The following is a 20,307-nucleotide window of genomic DNA, read 5'->3' as shown; positions in this document are numbered from 1 at the left end:
ATCTTGTCCATGGGGGCTGTGTTGGCACTCAACCTCCTGCTCAGACTTCACTGTCTGAGGCTCCTTAGGTGGAGAGAAAGGCAGGGAGAAAGATATGGAGCAGGGCAGGGTGAGGCATAGGAAGAGGCACAGGGAGAAGCACAGGGAGAAAGACAAGGAGCAAGACGGGGAGAAAAGCAGCAAAATGTGGCCAGAGCGAGAAGGCCCAACAGGGCTGACAACAGGGTATTCCAGTAGCAGTTCTCCTACATTAATTTCACTGAGTAACAGTGTGTTCAAAGGCTGTGCTTCAGCAAGGACGTGGTCACAGAGCTCTGCCATCTGATGTAACCAGACCTCGAGCCTCATACCAGGATGAGGATGGCTCTCTCAGTGGCAGTCAAGGTGACATCACACTCATGGATCCTTCCAGGGACGACAGGAGACATCTCCAACATCTCCCAGCTTGCCGTCCATTGCTCCCTCCGCGAAGTCACAGAGGCTCTGTACAGAAAGAGGAGGGAATACATTTCCTTCTCCATGACCAGAGAGAAACAGCACAAGCATGCATGTGGCTTTGCCAGGATAGCGGGCTTCCCCATGGTGCAGGATGCCATTGACTGCACCCACGTCGCTTTGCGGGCACCGCATCACAATGCTGGGGTCTACTGTAACTGCAAAGGTTTCCACTCACTGAATTTGCAGCTGGTGTGCGACCACACATGCAGAATCCTCACCATGAATGCCCACTATCCTGGCAGCAGCCATGATGCCTTCATTCTGCGTCTGACCAGTGTGCCAACTCTGTTCCAGCCACCACATCAAGCTCGCAGTTGGCTGCTCGGAAACCAGGCTATCCTCTCTCCACCTGGCTCATGACTCCCCTCCCCAACTCCAACACTCCTGCCCAGCAGTCAGACAATGAGAGCCATGCTGCCACCAGGAACATCATTAAGCAGACTATCGGATTGCTAAAACAACAGTTACACTGCCGTGACCGCTCGGGAGGAGCCCTCCAGTACTCGCCTGAGCGGGTGTCCCTATTCATCGTCATCTGCTGCATGCTGCACAACCTCGCCATCATGAGTGCACAGCCATTGCCACTAGGCATAGCCGCACCACCTGAGGAGGAGTTGGAGGAGGATCAGGAGGAGGAGGAGGATGAGGAGCAGGATGAGGAGGAGGAGAACGAGGAGCAGGATGAGGAGGAGGACTAGGAGGAGGAGGAGGAGGAGCAAGAAGAGGACGAGGAGCAGGATGAGGAGGAGCAGGATGAGGAGGAGCAGGATGAGGAGTAAGAGGAGCAGGATGATGAGGAGGAGCAGGAGCAGCAACAACAGCGATGGAGGAGACAGTGAGTCTATTGCGATTCTGTACGGGGGGGGTCCATGACCGTCTCATCAGAATTCGGATCTGTTATGTATATAATAACTCGATAGACTGAATACTGTAAACTAACTCAGGTACAAACCTGGCTCTGCTTTATTAGGGCCCTAAGTGATCACATTACATGATGGCTTGCCTTTTATACCTAGGCTGCACACACGTGCGTACAGCCCAGTGACCTCCAACAGTGGCGCCACCTGGTGGCTAGTAACCCCAAGCATACATACATGACAATATCCCCCTTTAAGATATTAGTAACAGTCTTTTTACAAATTGAGATAGTCCGGGACTTTCTGCTCCCGAGTTGATCGTCTCAGTTCAACTCCAGCCTTGGGCGAGCGTTTTGAGTCTGTTATGACTGGGGGCTGGGTGGCCGATCTGATGGGAGTGTCAATGACCATGTCAGGGATTGAAAGTCCAGATTCATTGATGACAGTGGAGTCCTCTGATGACTGAGGGTAGGTTGGTTGTCACTGATTGTATCTTCCTCAGACTGTTCTGGTTCATCCGTGTGCCGCAGCTTTATCTGATCAACATGTTTCCTGCATGTCTGCCCATTCTTGAGCTTGACAATAAACACTCTGTTACCCTGCTTGGCTGTAACAGTACCGGTGATCCACTTGGGACCTTGACCATAATTTAGTACATACACAGGATCGTTAACAGAAATGTCGTGTGACACAGCAGCACGATGATGATACCACTGCTGACTTTGCGTCTGTCTTCAACATGATCGTTCAAGTCAGGGTGGATAAGAGAGAGCCTGGTCTTGAGACCTCTCTTCATCAATAGTTCAGCAAGGGGGACCCCGGTAAGTGTGTGGAGTCTTATCCTGTAACTAAGCAATATGCATGACAAGCGAGTCGGCAGTGAACTTTGAATTACACGTTTCATACTCTGCTTGATGGTTTGGACAGCACACTCTGCTTGACCATTAGATGTGGGTTTGAATGGTACTGACCTCACGTGTTTGATACCATTGAGTTTCATGAACTCTTGAAACTCCAAACTCGTGAAGCAAGGTCTGTTGTCGCTTACAACGATGTCGGGCAGACCATGAGTGGCAAACATGACACGAAGGCTCTTAATGGTAGCTGTGGATATACTGGATGACATGATTATACACTCTATCCACTTGGAATATGCATCCAACACAACTAAAAACATCTTTCCCAGGAACGGGCCTGCAATGTCGATGTGGATCCTGGACCATGGTTTTGATGGCCACGACCACAGACATAGAAACATAGAAAGATAGAAAATAGGTGCAGGAGTAGGCCATTCGGCCCTTCGAGCCTGCACCACCATTCAATAATATCATAGCTGATCATTCCATCAGTACCCCATTCCTGATTTCTCTCCATGCCCCTTGATCCCCTTAGCCGTAAGGACCATATCTAACTCCCTCTTGATTATATCCAATGAACTATCATCAACAACTTTCTGCAGCAGGGAATTCCACAGGTTAACAATGCTCTGAGTGAAGAAGTTTCTCCTCATCTCAGTCCTAAATGGCCTACCCCTTATCCTAAGACTATGTCCCCTGGTTCTGGACTTCCCCAACATCGGGAACATTCTACTCACATCTAACCTGTCCCGTCCCGTCAGAATCTTATATGTTTCTATGACATCCCCTCTCATCCTTCTAAACTCCAATGTATAAAGGCCCAGTTGATCCAGTCTCTCCTCATATGTCAGTCCTGCCATCCTGGGAATCAGTCTGATGAACCTTCGCTGCACTCCATCAATAGCAAGAACGTCCTTCCTCAGATTAGGAGACCAAAACTGAACACAATATTCCAGGTGAGGCCTCACCAAGCCCTGTACAACTGCAGTAAGACGTCCCTGCTCCTATACTCAAATCCCCTTGCTATGAAGGACAACATATAATTTGCCTTCTTCACTGCCTGCTGTACCTGCATGCCAACTTTCAATGACTGATGAACCATGACACCCAAGTCTCGTTGCACCTCCCCTTTTCCTAATCTACAGCCATTCAGATAATATTCTGTCTTCGCGTTTTTGCCCTCAAAGTGGATAACCTCACATTTATCCACATTATACTGCATCTGCCATGCATTTGCCCACTCACCTAACCTGTCCAAGTCACCCTGCAGCCTCCTAGCGTCCCCCACACAGCTCACACCGCCACCCAGTTTAGTGTCATCTGCAAACTTGGAGATATTGCACTCAATTCCTTCATCCACATCATTGATGTATATTGTAAAGAGCTGGGGTCCCAGCACTGAGCCCTGCGGCACTCCACTAGTCACTGCCTGCCATTTTGAAAAGGACCCATTTATCCCGACTCTCTGCTTTCTGTCTGCCAACCAGTTCTCTATCCAGTCAGTATATTACCCCCAATACCATGTGCTTTGATTTTGCACAACAGTCTCTTGTGTGGGACCTTGTCAAAAGCCTTTTGAAAGTCCAAATACACCACATCCACTGGTTCTCCCTTGTCCACTCAACTAGTTACATCCTCAAAAAATTCCAGAAGATTTGTCAAGCATGATTTCCCCTTCATAAATCCATGCTGACTTGGACGGATCCTGTCACTGCTTTCCAAATGCGCTGCTATTTCATCCTTAATAATTAATTCCAACATTTTCCCGACTACTGATGTCAGGCTAACCGGTCTATAATTACGTGCTAGTCAGAGTAGGAATCGCAGGATAGCTCAGATGAATACGTGGCTTGAGCAATGGTGCAGCAGGGAGGGATTCAAATTCCTGGGGCATTAGAACCAGTTCTGGGGGAGGTTGGACCAGTACAAACCGGACGGTCTGCACCTGGGCAAAATCGGAACCAATGTCCTCGGGGGAGTGTTTGCTAGTGCTGTTGGGGAGGAGTTAAACTAATATGGCAGGGGGATGGGAACCAATGCAGGGAGATAGAGGGAAACAAAAAGGAGGCAAAAGCAAAAGACAGAAAGGAGATGAGGAAAAGTGGAGGGCAGAGAAACCCAAGGCAAAGAACAAGAAGGACCATTGTACAGCAAAATTCTAAAAGGACAGAGGGTGTTAAAAAAACAAGCCTAAAGGCTTTGTGTCTTAATGCAAGGAGTATCCACAATAAGGTGGATGAATTAACTGTGCAAATAGATGTTAACAAATATGATGTGATTGGGATTACGGAGACATGGCTCCAGGATGACCAGGGCTGGGAACTTAACATCCAGGGGTATTCAACATTCAGGAAGGATAGAATGAAATGAATGGCTTGTGATCTGTTTCCAGTTCAACCGAAGACCAAACAGGTACTGAAGCATCTTTTTAACCCCATACACAGGCTAATGCTTCTTTTTCTACCATGCTGTAGGCTCTTTCCACCTTTGACAAACTTTTAGAAGCATACGCAACAGGTTGTAGTTTATCTGACTTATTAGCTTGTTGGAGCACGCGACCAACTCCATATGACGAAGCATCACAGGCCAATACTAGACGCTTACACGGATCATAATACCAGCAGCTTGTTAGAGCAAAGCAGATTAGTAGCTTTCTCAAAAGCTCTGTCTTGACATCTCAAACCCAGTTGTCGCCTTTTCTTAGCAGCATGTGCAGTGGCTCTAATAAAGTGCTCAATCTCGGTAGGAAATTACCGAAGTAGTTGAGTAGACCAAGGAACGAACGCAGCTCCGTCACATTCTGAGGCTTGGTTTTTTGATGGCCTTGGTTTTCGAGTCCGTAGGCCTGATGCCATCAGCAGCAATTTTCCTCCCCAGGAATTTGACTTCCGTTGCCATGAAGACACACTTCAACTGTTTCAGTCTGACTCCCACTTCGTCCAGACGATGTAGAACCTCTTCCAGGTTGTTCGGATGTTCGGCGGTGTCACGACCTGTGACCAGGATGTCATCTTGGAACACGACGGGCCTAGGGATGGACTTCAGAAGACTCTCCATGTTCCTCTGAAATATGGCTGCAGCCGAGCGAATTCTAAAAGGACACCTGTTGTAGATAAACAGTCCTTTATGAGTGTTGATGCACGCAAGTTTCTTCAATGTGTCGACGAGCTCCTGTATCATATAGGCTGACGTCAGATCCAATTTAGTGAACGACTTCCCCCCGGCTAGCGTTGCAATCAGATCATCAGCCTTTGGTAATGGGTATTGATCTTGTTTCGAAACTCGGCTGATCGTAACCTTGTAATCTCCACAAATCCTGACAGTGCCAGCATTCTTCAACACAGGAACAATGCGGCTGGTCCATTCGTTAAATTTGACCGGTGATATGACCCCTTCACGCCGGAGTCTGTCCAGTTCGATTTCGACCTTTTCGCTCATCATGTACAGAACCGCCCAAGCTTTATGATGGACGGGTCTTGCATCCGAGTCCACGTGGATCTACACCTTGGCTCTCGTGAACTTGCCGATACCTGGTTCAAACAGCGAGGGGAACTTGCTCAGCACTTGAGCACATGGAGTGTCATCCTCCGACGATAACGCTTTGATATCGTTCCAATTCCATTTGATTTTTTTCTAGCCAATTCCTGCCGAACAGCATTGGACCATTCATTGCCTGGAACAATCCATAATGGTAAATCATGAACCGCACCATCATACAACACCTTGACTACTGCACTGCCAATCACCGTTATGAATTCTTTAGTGTGCGTACGCAACTTGGCATTGACTGGACTCAGCTTAGGCCTCACAGCCTTAGTGTCCCACAGCTTGTCGAATGTTCTCTGGCTCATTATTGTTTGACTTGCACCCGTGTCCAATTCCAGCATTACCGGCACGCTGTTAAGTTTCACATTAATCATTATCGGTTGGCTCTTTGTTAGGAATGAATACAGTCCAAATACTTCCTCCTCTGGTATCTCGAATTGCATATCCAGATCCGCGCTATACTGGTCATCATCCTCCATGTGTTGTGTCGCAGCACGCTTGCTCAGTTGCGGATGCATACACTGGAGATGCCCCCTTCTCAATCAGCCTTTACAAATGTACTGTTTAAACCGACACTGATGAAGCCGATGATTGTCCCCAGACGGTGAAATCGGATTCATTCCCTTTGGCAGACTTTGAGCAGCCACAGGTTTCGCATACGCAGTCGAGTAGGCCCTGCCATATGCAGCTCTGCCAGACGACAATACAATCTTGTTTACAGTATTTGTCGAGTTCCGATGATATCTGCTTTGAGTGTTTGTCCGTCGTCATGCATGCCTGGGCAATCGTGATGGCCTTGCTCATGTCCAGCATTTCCACTGCCAGTGGCTTATGCAGGATCACCATTGGTTGATGCCGATTACAAAGAAGTCCCACAGCACGTCTCCCAATAAGTTTTCGAACTTACACGGTCCAGCTAGATGTTTTAGGTCGGCAACGAATTCCAACATATCCTGGCCCTCAGAACGAACATGCTTGTAGAATCGATATCATGAGATGATGATGCCGTCTTCTGGTTTGAGATGGTCACATACCAGAGCACACAATTCCTCATAGTCCTTGTCCATTGGACTTGCAGGCGAGAGAAGATTCTTTGAGTCCATAGATTTTCGGACCGCAAACCGTGAGGAAGACCGCCCTGCGCCTAACTGCGTCAGTAGATTTCTCCATTTTGTTTGCCACGAAGTACTTGTCCAGGAGAGCTACAAAATCTGTCCAGTCCTCTCCCTCCATGATTCTCTCCAGAATTCCAATTGTGTGCATTTTTGCATACGAAGGTTCTTAAGTTACCTCGTCGGCAAATGTTATGTGTGTAATAACTTGATAGACGGAATACTGTAAACTAACACAGGTACAAACCTGGCTCTGCTTTATTAGGGCCCAAAGTGATCACATTACATGATGGCTTGCCTTTTATACCTGGGATGCACACACGTGCGTACAGCCCAGTGACCTCCGACAGTGGCGCCACCTGGTGGCTAGTAACCCCAAGCATACATACATGATAGGATCCAGTGAATTTCATCCCACGTCCCCATCACCACATCCATTTTCTCTTCCATACCAAAGCACCAAAACTGAAATGAGACACAACAGCAAAGATTAAACATTCGAATCCAAATATTATCATTAAGTAATATGACTCCATCTACAAATGCGATCATTAATTAGGAGATTATTGGTGCTTTAGTCACAAAGCTATAGGCCTAGAATTTGCCATTCGCCCCGATTGGAGGCGGTAACCTTCTGGGGCTGGGACTTCCTGTGCCCGACACGGAAGTTCCGCCCCCAACGCGGAATTGGGCCATACGCCCCAAAAGTAAATGGAGCGCTATCTCCGGCACTCCGCTTTCTTTGAGAGGCGCTCCCGGGGCGGTAGTGCGGTGCTGGGCCCAGCGCTACGTGGATGCTCTGCATATCGCTAACGTGCTACAATGCCCCTGCCACTCCATTAATGGGGAGGGCTGCTGCGTACTCTGTAGGCCCGTTAATGGCTGTCACTGAACCACCAGAGACGCGATCGACTGCGCCAACAACCCGGCATCCAAGACAGTGTGGGGCTGCAAGATGTCGGCGTGAGGGCCGCCATTGTCGGGCCGACTCGACCAGCCCAGGGCGCTAAAGACCTCACCTTTAAGGGGCGCCCCGGAGCCAGATGTCCAGCAGCTTCACGACCTGTGAAGCTGGTGTTGACATCCACCTGCGCCAGCCTCGCGGCTCGCAGGGCAATTATGGGTCGGCGCGTGACGGTGAGGGGTTGGCGCGCATGGCGATGATGACATCGCCGGTAGTGCGCCGACCCGGGGCGCTAACCGTGGGACGCGGTGCTGCCGGGACAATGCCCCCCAAACCTCCGGTGCAATTTCCCCGGAAACGCTAGTGCCCCTCCCTCCCCTGGATGAAAACGCCATTGCACCCCGTTATCACCCTCCAGAGATGCTAACGGGGCTATAAAAAGAAGGGCAAATGTATTTCCCTCACCATCCAGGGTAGCACTTGCATCCCTTCAGGAATTTTGAAATTAACATTTACCAGTAGCTTTACAAGTAGAACAGAATCTCCATCAATCTGTTAACTGATGTAATCAACATGTTTTTATTTTGGTTTGTTTTCCATGCTGTCTAGTAATCAGCTGGAGCAATGACCATGAAACTCACGCCTCAGTTTGACAGACGTGGTTCTCGAGCCGTGTGAATCCCGTGGCCCTGCAGGGAAATTTAAAATGTAGGGGGGAAAAGGCTCTTAAATGCCTGTAAAGTACCTCATAATTATTTCAATTGGGTCGCCCACCGCTGCCGGTCGGGTCGGCCCCACGATGACAGACACGCTTGGGGGAAAGGCTCGTGGGAGCGAGATGACAGCGGGTTCCTGATGCAAGTTTTACTTGCATCTAACTTTGCAGCACACTTGATCTAGGTTTGCTTGATGCTGACATGGGCAGATGGGCAAGTGAGGGCTGTCACAGTATCAGCACCCCCTCACCTTCAGGAACACAAAAGAGAGCAAAAATGAGGAAACTCCGGTGAAAACAGTTCTAGTTTTAAATGCTGGGTCGGTGGTAACAAGGGTTGGTGAGCTTTCTGTGAGGTACTAGGCACTGATTGGGGCCAGCAGCCTCATTCTAATTCTGTGTCATCTTTCTCTCTTTCTAGTGGCATGTTTGATGATGGTAATTACATGTATATCATTGAGCCATTGACGCAGACACATACAGAGGTGAGTACCAAGCATTTCTTTTGTGCTGTCAGATGATAGGTGCTACAGGTATTGCTGGTTATGGTAGACCTCACAGGTTGTTGACAGAGCTTTTCTTTCTCAGGATGTGGGCATCGCTGGCAAGGCTGGCATTTATTGCCCATCTCTAGTTGCCTTGAGAAGGGTGGTGGTGGGCCTTTTTGAACCGCTGCAGTCCATGTGGTGAGGGTGCTTCCTCAATGCTTTTTTTTATTCTTTGCGATGGTTTTGATACAACTGTATACTCACGAGGCCACTGCAAGAGGGCAGACCAGAGTCAACTACACTAATGTGGGACTGGAGTCATATGAAGGCCAGACTGGTTAAGAACGCCAAGGTTACTTCCCTAAAGTACATTAATGAACCAACACAACGTGTATTTATATAGTGCCTTTAACATAGTAAAATGACCCAAGGCACTTCACAGGAGCGCTATCAGAAAACCTTTGACACCATGCCACATAAGGAGATATTAGGACAGGTGACCAAAAGCTTGATCAAAGTGATAGGTTTCTTGGAGTGTTTTAAAAGAGGAGAGAGATGTAGCGAGGTTTAGAAATTCCAGAGCTTAGGGCCCAGGCAGCTGAAGACACAGCCGTCAGTGGTGGGATGAAAAAAATGGAGGATGCAAACGACACCAGAATTGGAGAAGCGCAGAGACCTCAGAGGGTTGTAGGGCTTGAGGAGGTTACAGAGAAAGGGAGGGTGGAGGCCATGGAGGGATTTGAACACGAAGATGAGATTTTAAATTTGAGGTGTTTTTATGACTATCCGACAGTTTCACAATACCATGTTTCATTACAGTTTATTTTTTTCCCAGTTTTTTTTAATATCTTACTGAGCTCAGATTTTCAAAAATGCCACAGTGGGATTTGAACTTGGGTTATCTGGCTTATTAGTTCGGGCCTCTGGCAACTCTCAAGGCCACAATTCGGAGGCCCTTTTAGGAGCAGCAAGATGCTAGTTAGCCCAGTGAGCCTATCTGACATCGTTTGGACTATTCCAAAAGTCACAGGCTTCATTTTCTCAAAAGAGTTGCGAAGGATGCAATGGTTTTGTGCTGGGCCATGTACTTCACTGTGGTCACTTGGCAGATTTTTTTTTAAACGCAAGTCAAGTTTAAAGAAAATTTGGCATTCAGCAATTTTGCTACTGAAATCAATTCCGCAAGGCGCAATTTTTTGGGCTGCTGACAGCTTAAACCGGAGAAAGGTGAGAATGGACAAAGGTCCGTGACGTCAATGTCCAAGTCTTGATGAATGCATGAGCGGCACTCTGCACCCCTGATGTAGCGGCCAGTTACTGGTCCAAATCGGTTGACCACAGCCACAGCATTCAGAGTTCCACTCCGAAAAGAAAGGACTGGCATTTCCACAGCTCCATCCAATAAGAACAGAAGGAGGCCATTCAGCCCCTCGAGTCTGTTCCACCATTCAATTCTAAAATGGCAGACCTGCATCTTAATACTCTTACCGAACAAAAAGTTATCAATCTCAGTTTTGATATATTCAATTGACACCCCCCCCACCGTCCAGCCTCAACAATTATAAAATAAAAACAGAAAATGCTGGGATCACTCAGCAAGTCAGGCAGGATTTGTGGAGAGAGAAACAGAGTTAACGGCCTGATAATAACTCACAGACGTGTTGGAAGTGGACTCCTCCACGCTCCTCATCATTGCCGAGAGGCTGACAGGCACCCTTGTCATTGCACCTATCATCTCCGAGTGCACGGCCATCACCCTTCTTGTGAACGCCTCCCCATCGAGGTCCTCATCTGTGTCCTGTGCAACAGAACTTGCGCACGAACCCGCCCTCCAGGGAGCCGGCTCCCGAGTACCCTGTCCCCCTGGCCTTGCTGCAGCCGCTCATCTCCAGTGCATAACCCAGTGCAGAGTCCTCTATTAAACTTACCTCTAAAGATCACGTAGTGCCAGTATCTGAGGTGGTGCCTGCGGGTGAGAGATGCAGTGACGTGGTGCTTTGCTCCTCCTCCTTCTCCCACCTCACTCTCAGTGGGAGGCCCAGGGGCAGGCTGATCATCTGGTCACTGATTATCTGAAAGCATAAAGGCACAAGACTCGAGTTTAGATGAGAGCGGACAAGAATGGAGCAAGGAAGGCAGACATTATCAGGAGCTGACACGTGATAAAGGCTTGTGGTATGAGGAGGAAGTGGAAAGAGAAAGGGAGAGGGAATGAAGATACCGTTGTTGCCCCAACAGGGTCGACGTCACCAATGGCCGTGGAGCCCACCATCTGCGACCCAATGAGTTGCAGCACTCGCTCCTCAAGGTCTGTAATCTGCTGGAGCTGAGCATCACCCCCCACCCCCAACCCGTCCTCTGCTGCTCCTTCCGATTGTGGACCATCTTGGCCTGCAAGATAAACAAATGTGTGAGAGTCAGAGTGCAGCTATGTGTTTGGAAGATGTGCATGCCATAGTTGAATAGCTGTTATTGTAGGCAAGATGTGGATGTGAGTTTGACTAGGTGGAGATGCTTGGTGGGTGAGTGGTGGGAGTGTGCTGGTTTGTGCAATATGAGGTTCAGATGCTGGTATGTAGGACCTGTTGAAGCATGTACTCACCCTGACAACCCGAGTGAGGTCGTTGAATTTCTTCCGGCACTGTATCAGGCTCCGGACGGCCACACTACTGGTCGAGACTTCCTGGGCCACTTCCCTCCACATTACCCTGAACACTTGGGGCAATGGTCTCCTTTCAGTGTCTGGGAACAGCACTGCCCTCCTTTGTTCCACTCCAGTGCCTGGTCGGTGAAACAATGAGCTCTCTTCCTGGGAGTGGGATTAGCCATGACGATCAGGGGATTCAGTTGGTTGCAGGTTGCCTTCACAGCCAACAATGCTGATACTAAGGATCTGCACAATGATTTTCCAATCCTCCCTGGCTCCAGGAGTGGTGCCAGAGGATTGGAGAACTGCTAACGTTGTACCATTGTTTAAAAAGGGAGGAAGGGATAAACCGAGTAATGATAGGCCAGTTAGTTTAACCTCGGTGATGGGCAAATTATTGGAATCAATTCTGAGGGACAGTATAAACCTTCATTTTGAAAGACACAGATTAATCAAGGATAGTCGGCATGGATTTGTTAAGGGAAGGCCGTGTCTGACTAACTTAATTGAATTTTTTGAGGAGGTAACAGGAAGAGTCGATGAGGGCAGTGCGTTTGATGTAGTTTACATGGATTTTAGCAAGACTTTTGACAAATTCCCACATGGCAGGCTGATCAAAAAGGTAAAAGCCCATGGGATCCAAAGGAGAGTGGCAAATTGGATCCAAAATTGGCTCCGTGGCAGGAAGCAAAGGGTAATGGTTGACAGGTGTTTTTGTGACTGGAAGGCTGTTTCCAATGGGATTCCACAGGGCTCAGTACTAGGTCCCTTGCTTTTTTAGTATATGTTAATGATTTAGACTTAAATGTAGGGAGCATGATAATGAAAATTGGCCGTGTGGTTGACAGTGAGGAGGAAAACTTTAGACTGTTGGAAAATATCGATGAACTGGTCAGTTGGACAGAAAAGTGGGAAATGGAATTCAATCTGGAAAAATGTGAGGTAATACATTTGGGGAGGAACAACAAGGCAAGGGAATACACAATAAATGGGAGGATACTGTGGAGGAACAGAGGGACCTTGCAGTGTATGTCCACAGATCCTTAAAGGTAGCAGGACAGGTCGATAAGATAGTTAAAAAGGCATACGGAATGCTTTCCTTTATTAGCCGAAGCATGGAGGCGGATTTTCTGGTCCTCTCTGTTGTGTCTCAAATAAAGCAATGTGACTGAGTACTGTAGACTTGAGTAAGTGTGACCTTATTCTCTTTATTCTGACTCCAGAATGCTGGCACAGCATGGGAGGCCTGCTTATATGCAGTGCTCCCAAGAGATGCTGGTATCCCTTGGGACTCCAACAGATGCACCCTCTGGTGGCGGTAGAATGCTGGTTACAAGGTGTTGCATACATAACATCACTTCCCCCCCCCACCCACCCCCCCGCCCTCCCCAAAGTCAATAGTACACTTATTTACAGGGCGAGATGATCTGGGGCTTTCCGCTCCCTAGTCGATCATCTCGGTACAAACACAGGTGCAGGTGAGTTGGTTGGGCCTTCGCTGGGCTGTTGCACAGCTGGCCTTGCTGGGCTGCTGGGGATGATGAGTTCAGCTTCATGGTCAACCGCGATGTCGGTTGCCATTTGTGTGTGTATCGGAGGGTCGAAGTTGGTGGTGTCCTCTTCAGGTGCTCGTGGCTGTCTGTGAATCACAGTTTGGTTTGGTCCAAATGCTTTCTGCAAGTTAGTCCATTTGCAAGTTTGACCTGAAACATCCTACTCCCTTCTTTAGCTATGACAGTGCCAGCAAGCCGTTTGGGACCATGTCCATAGTTGAGTACAAATACAGGGTTATTGACTTCAATATCGCAGGACAAATTTGCGCGATCATGGTACATGCTTTGTTGATGCCGCCTGCCCTCGACATGATCATGGAGATTAGGGTGGACTAGAGAGAGACTTGTTTTGAGTGCCCTTTTCATGAGCAGTTCGGCAGGGGGAACCCTGGTGAGCGAGTGGGGTCTGGTGTGGTAGCTGAGCAGGACTCGGGACAGGTGGGTCTGCAGGGAGCCTTCCGACACGCGTTTCAAACTTTGCTTGATGGTTTGGACTGCCCGTTCTGCCTGGCCGTTAGATGTGGGCTTGAACGGGGCAGATGTGACATGCTTGATCCCATTGTGAGTCATGAATTCCTTGAATTCAGCGCTGGTGAAGCACGGCCCATTGTCGCTGACAAGGACATCAGGCAGGCCGTGCGTGGCGAACATGGCTCGCAGGCTTTCGATGGTGGCAGTGGACGTGCTTACAGACATTATTACACACTCAATCCATTTTGAATAAGTATCCACAACAACCAAAAACATTTTGCCTACAAACGGGCTAGCGAAGTCAACGTGGATCCTAGACCACGGTTTGGAGGGCCATGACCACAAACTTAGCGGTGCCTCCCTGGGTGCATTGCTCAGTTGAGAGCAAGTGTTGCATTGGTGCATGCAAGACTCCAAATCTGAGTCGATGCCGGGCCACCACACATGGGATCTGGCTATAGATTTCATCATTACTATGCCTGGGTGGGTACTATGTAGGTCACGTATGAACGTTTCCCTGCCTTTCTTAGGAAAAATCACGCAATTACCCCACAAAAAACAGTACGCCTGTATGGATATTTTGTCTTTGCACCACTAGAACGGCTTGATCTCTTCATGCATCTCTGCTGGGACACTGGACCAGCTCCCATGGAGGACATAGTTTTTTACAAGGGACAATAAAGGATCCTGGATGGTCCAGGTCCTGATCAGGCAGGCCATAACGGGTGACTTTTTGTTTTCTAATGCATCCATCACCAAGTGCAAGTCTGCAGGCTGTGCCATTTCCACCCCGGTGGGTGGGCAATGGTAACCGACTGACAGCATCAGCGCAGTTCTCTGTGCCTGGCCTGTGGCGAATTACATAGTTATATGCAGACAGTGTGAGCGCCCATCTTTGGATGCGAGCAGAGGCATTGGTATTAATACCTTTGCTCTCTGAGAATAGCGATATGAGCGGCTTATGGTCAGTTTCTAACTCGAACTTAAGCCCAACCGGATACTGGTGCATTTATTTCACCCCGTAAAAGCATGCCAGAGCTTCTTTTTCAATCATGCTGTAGGCCCTTTCAGCCTTGGACAAACTCCTGGACGCATAAGCGACCGGTTGCAATGTTCCCGATTCGTTAGCTTGTTGTAACACACACCCGACTCCGTATGAAGATGCATCGCAAGCTAGCACTAAACGTTTACAAGGATCATACAAAACAAGCAGTTTGTTGGAACATAACAGATTTCTCGCTTTCTCAAAATCAGTCTCTTGTGATTTCCCCCATACCCAGTCATCTCCCTTGCATAGCAACACATGTAGAGATTCTAGCAAGGTGCTTAACTCAGGTAGGAAATTACCAAAATAATTGAGGAGTCCCAGGAATGACCGCAGCTCCATCACGTTCTGTGGTCTCGGCGCGTTCTTGATGGCCTCCGTCTTGGCGTCAGTGGGTCTGATGCCGTCTGCCGTGAATCTTCTCCCTAAAAACTCGACCTCTGGCGCCAGGAAAATACACTTCGAGCATTTCAACCTGAGTCCCACACGATCTAGCCGACTTAGAACCTCTTCCAGGTTCTGCAAGTGTTCGATGGTGTCCCGACCTGTGATCAATATATCGTCCATGTTCCTTTGAAAAATAGCCGTGGCCAATCGAATCCCAAACGGGCATCTATTGTCGATATGCAGACCTTTGTGCATGTTGATGCAGGTGAGGCCTTTCGAAGATTCCTCCAGCTCCTGCACCATGTAGGCCGAGGTCAGGTCCAACTCAGTGAATGTCTTCCCTCCTGCCAGCGTCGCAAATAGGTCGTCTGCCTTGGTAGCAGGTACTGGTCCTGCAGCGAAAAACGGTTAATCGTTACTTTATAGTTCCCACAAATTCTGACTGTGCCATCGCCCTTGAAAACCAGAACAATTGGACTGGCCCACTCATTGAACTCAACTGGCGCGATGATGCTCTCTCATTGTAGCCTGTCCAGCTCGATCTCCACTTTCTCACGCATCATATATGGCACCGCACGTGCCTTGTAGTGAATGGGTCGTGTACCGGGATCTGCACCTTCGCCCCAGAGAAAGTTCCGATGCCTGGCTCAAACAATGACGGGAACTTGCTCAAAACCTGGGCACATGAGGCGTTGCTGACGGACGAAGGCGCTCGGATGTCATCCCAGTTCCAGTGGATTTTTCCCAGCCAGCTTCTGCCGAACGGTGTGGGGCCATCCCCTGGTACAATCCATAGTGGTAGTTCGTGCACCGCTCCATCATAAGAGACTTTTACTGTTGTGCTGCCAATTACAGGGATCAGCTCTTTAGTGTAAGTTCTCGGCTTGGTATGAATAGGGCTCAGCTTGGGCCTTTGTACCTTGTTGCACCACAGCCTCTCGAAGGCCTTTTTGCTCAAGATAGACCCGTGTCCAATTCCATGGATACTGGAATTCCATTCAGTTCAACTTTTAACATGATTGGTGGACATTTCGTGGTGAAGGTGCATACCCTGTACACTTCTGTCTCCTCGGTTCGAGTCTCTAGTTCAGTTTGATCCGCCATTGATTGGTCTTCCTCTGCAACATGGTGGTTTGCAGGGTTTGCAGCTCGTCTGCACATTCGCTGGAGGTGTCCCATTGTTCCACATCCTTTGCACACATAGTTTTTGAAGCGGCATTGATGGGCTTGATGATCATCTCCGCAGCGCCAACAAGGTGTTACTTGCCTCACATTCACACTTGATAGCGGATCCTGAGTCATCTGAGGTCGTGCAACTGCAGGCATGTATGTTCTGCCATATGCATTCCAGCATGTAAAACGGCGTTACTTTGTGTACAGTACTTGCCGATGCATCTTTATGCTGCAAAATTTGTTTGGTGTTATCGCTGGTGGACATAAATGCCCGGGCTATCGTTATGGCTTTGCTCAGGTTCGGTGTTTCAACAGTCAATAGTTTGCGAAGGATAACCTCATGCCCAATGCCAAGCACAAAAAAGTCTCTTGGCATTTGCTCCAGGGATCCACCGAATTCACAATGTCCTGCTAGGCGCCTTAGTTCGGCGATGTAGCTCGCCACTTCCTGGCCTTTAGACCGTTGACATGTATAAAATCGATAGCTTGCCATCAGAATGCACTCCTTCGGATTTAGGTGTTCCCAGACCAGCGTACACAGTTCTTCATACGATTTGGTTGTTGGTTTCACCGGAGCAAGAAGATTCTTCATGAGGCCATAGGTTGTTGCCCCGCAGACGGTGAGGAGGATCGCCCTTCATTTGACAGTGTTCTCAATCCCTTCTAGCTCGTTGGCCATGAAGTATTGGTCGAGTCACTCCACGAAGGCTTCCTAATTGTTGCCTTCTGAGAATTTCTCCAGGATACCAATAGTTTTCTCCATTTTCGCGTGATGGCTCGTTATCTATTACTCATCGCCAGTTGTTATGTCTCAAATAAAGCAATGTGACTGAGTACTGTAGACTTGAGTAAGTGTGACCTTAGTCTCTTTATTCTGACTCCAGAGTGCTGGCACAGCATTGGAGGCCTGCTTATATGAAGTGCTCCTAAGGGATGCTGGGATCCCATGGGACTCCAACAGATGTGCCCTCTGGTGGTGGTAGAATGCTGGTTACAAGGTGTTGCATACATAACACTCTCCACTCCGTTTTTCGCCCCAGAGCGGCGGCAATGGCAGTGGTGAGGTCATCTGGGCGGGCGGTCCGCCTCCAGTGCCCTGCAGGGGTTTTCGGGGCAGGTTTTGCGGCGGCGCGGACCAGTACCGGCCGGAAGAGCTGCGTCAGTGTGCAACGCCCCTGGTTGCGACACCGGCATGCTTTTTAACTCACGCCTGACCCGTATGCCCCGCAGCACGCCCTGCAGTGACCGCCTGGGAAAACGGGCAGTCCAACCTACACCGACTGCAGAGAGGTAAGTAATGTCGTCCTAAGGTAAGTATGAATGTTTTCCCCCTCAATTTTTTTTGCGATTTATGTTGTTGTATTAGGAATGTTTTTGTGGGGGTTTTTTCAGGTTTTTCTTTTTCTCCCCGGCGTCTCTCAGAGCGCTCCTGGCCCGGCTCCTGGCTAATGGCCAAGAGAGGTGTACAATGCCTCTCTTAGCGCTGCGCCCCCTGACTCAAGGCCCAGCTGCCCAGTTTTGATGACTGAGGCACAAACTATTCCTGGGACTTCTAAGAGATCAATCGCAATGGGAGGCCATTTGGCCAGGGCTCGGGGTGGGCAGGTAGGAGAACTGATAGTGCTCCTGCCTGGATGATTTCTATCAGTCCTCCTGCCCACCCGCCCCGAGCTCTGGCCGAGTGGCCTCCGGGTACGATTTCTAAGATTAAAGAGATTAAAGCTTCAAATCATACACCTACTCACAACATTTGGCAGGTATCAGGTCCCACACAGCGGCTGCAGCAAGACTCGGAGAGGCTGGGGACGAGGAGCTACTGCGCATGCGCAGACACTCCTCTGCGCATGTGCAGACGTCCCGACACTGTTTTCGGCGCAGGACGCTGGCTCCAGACCCAACTCGACTGGCCACGCTGCGCAACCACAGGGAGGAGGCCGGACAGTGGCCAAACTAGGAAGGAAATTTTTCGATGCACTTCTGAACGGAGAAAAGCGCCGGTAAGTGCGCCGAAAAACGGGCTGGGCCAAAATTGAGTCCTTGTGGCTGACGAATACACCTGGTTGATCTAGGGGTGCCCGAATTGCCACGTATGTGCAGTCGATGACGCCCTGCAACTGTGGGCAACTAGCCAGAGCAGCGAAGCCGAGCATATGCTCATTCTGACTGGCATTATCACAGATGAAGTTCACTTAATTGCCAGCCCTGGCAAACAAACTTTTTGAACAAAAAGGTTGTTTTCTTTGGAACAGAGGAAGCTGAGGGGAGACTGGATCGAGGTGTATCAAATTATCATCTAGATGCAGTGGATAGGAAGGACCTATTTCCCTTAGCAGAGAGGTCAATAACCATGGCCATAGAGTTAAAGTAATTGGTAGAAGGTTCAGAGGGAAGTTGAAGAGAACTTTTTTCACCCAGAGTGTGATGGGTGTCTGGAACTCACTGCCTGAAAGGGTGGTAGAGGCAGAAACCCTCATCGCATTTAAAAAGTACTTGGCTGTGCACTTAAAGTGCTGTAACCTACAGGGCTACAGACCAAGAGCTGGAAAGTGGGATTAAGCTGGATAGCTCTTTTTTGGCCGGCTCAAAAACGTTGGGCCGTAAATTTTTATGACTCTATGAATCTAACCCATCAGTCACATGTCTTTTGCATTTGTGGGCAGTCGACTGTGAGATCCTGGATATGTCTCCAGCATAGCTCTGGAAGGATCCAGAGCCAAAACAGTAGAGGGCAGTGGTGACTTTGATAGCCACTGGTAATGTGTGGCCACCAGGTCACAGATTAGATAGTCTGGATTTGTTTTCATTGGAACAGAGGAGGCTGAGAGGTGTATACAATTATGAAGAGCCTGGAAATAGTGGATAGAAATGGCCTATTTCCCTTAGCAGAGGTGTCAACAACTAGGGGGCATAAATTTAAAGTAATTGGTAGAAGGTTTAGAGGGGATTTGAGGGGAAATTTATTCACGCAGAGGGTTGTGGGGGTCTGGAACTCACTGCCTGAAAAGGGTGGTAGAGGCAGAAACCCTCACCACATTTTAAAAAGTACTTGGATGTGCACCTGATGGGTTACGGGCCTCGAGCTGGGAAGTGGGATTAAGCTGGATAACCTCTTGTTGGCCGACACGGACACAATGGGCCGAAATGGCCTCCTTCCGTGCTGTAAACTTCTATGATTCTGTGAGGTCCACAGGCAGCAGGTCTTCTTTGAGGAGGCTGCAGATATCTGCCACCTTCTGACGTGACAACCTGAGCCTCCTGAGACACTGGTGTTCAGAGATGTCAAGGAAACTCAGCCTCTGCCTTTACACCCGGGTAGTGCCTCCTGCCAGCTCGACCTCTCAGCTGCTGCTCTCTCTCTGCTGACCACCTGCAGGTCCCTCCACAACAGGCTGTTGCAGCTGCTGATGGTCATCGTGCTCCTTATCCGAGGTCCAATCTAAGGCAGCCATGGCGCCACCCATCCTGATCTTGTGAGTTTCAATACCTCCAAAGGTCCGGCTGTGGACTGTACCATCTTGGCATGGCGGCAGTAAACTGTGCTGGCTGGCTGACAGGCAACAGCAGTGGCACTGGTGGAGTGGTAGTGGTGGGAGGATGAATGCTGTCCTCCAGAGAGAGGACTGCGGATTTATTCTCCACTGAACAACTGCCACTCCCCAGGGCGGCACCTCAGCAATCCTAGTAATCTGTTGAAGATCGCTGGATTGCTGTGACACCCTGCAAGTCCCTTTGCACACTGTAATCCACAGCCATGATGGCAGCAGTCTGAGCTTGAATGGGAGCAAGCTGACCTTGCATGACAGCAGTCTGAACTTCCAATGCATCACTCAGAATTTGCTGAGACAATGGCCATCAGACGCTGCATGATGGCTGAGTCCACAAGTGTGTTAATGAGTTGGCCACCACTTCCATGCTGGAAAGGATGAATTCCAAGCTCTGCGCAAAGCCCTGTGCCATACTGGTGCCACACTGCTCTATGCTCCTTGATAATGCGCTCAGACTTTCTGGCAGGCTTCCCAATGCACCAGGCGTTTCATTGTGTATACCCATCAGC

At 49.1% G+C, this 20,307-nt stretch overlaps 1 protein-coding gene across 3 annotated transcripts in view; it reads left to right on the top strand.

Moving 5' to 3' along the window:
• Nucleotides 1-20,307, top strand: part of LOC139260061 (disintegrin and metalloproteinase domain-containing protein 23-like) — a 304,045-nt gene that overhangs the window by 144,486 nt on the left and 139,252 nt on the right. For all 3 annotated transcript variants that reach the window (XM_070876183.1, XM_070876182.1, XM_070876184.1), the window contains one exon: nucleotides 8,911-8,974. In XM_070876183.1, the coding sequence (XP_070732284.1) occupies nucleotides 8,911-8,974 (64 nt within the window). The remainder of the gene's footprint in view (nucleotides 1-8,910; nucleotides 8,975-20,307) is intronic.

This window comes from Pristiophorus japonicus, chromosome 3 (assembly GCF_044704955.1).
Source record: "Pristiophorus japonicus isolate sPriJap1 chromosome 3, sPriJap1.hap1, whole genome shotgun sequence".
Lineage (NCBI taxonomy): Eukaryota > Metazoa > Chordata > Chondrichthyes > Pristiophoridae > Pristiophorus > Pristiophorus japonicus.
This window is presented reverse-complemented; position numbering and strand designations above follow the sequence as displayed.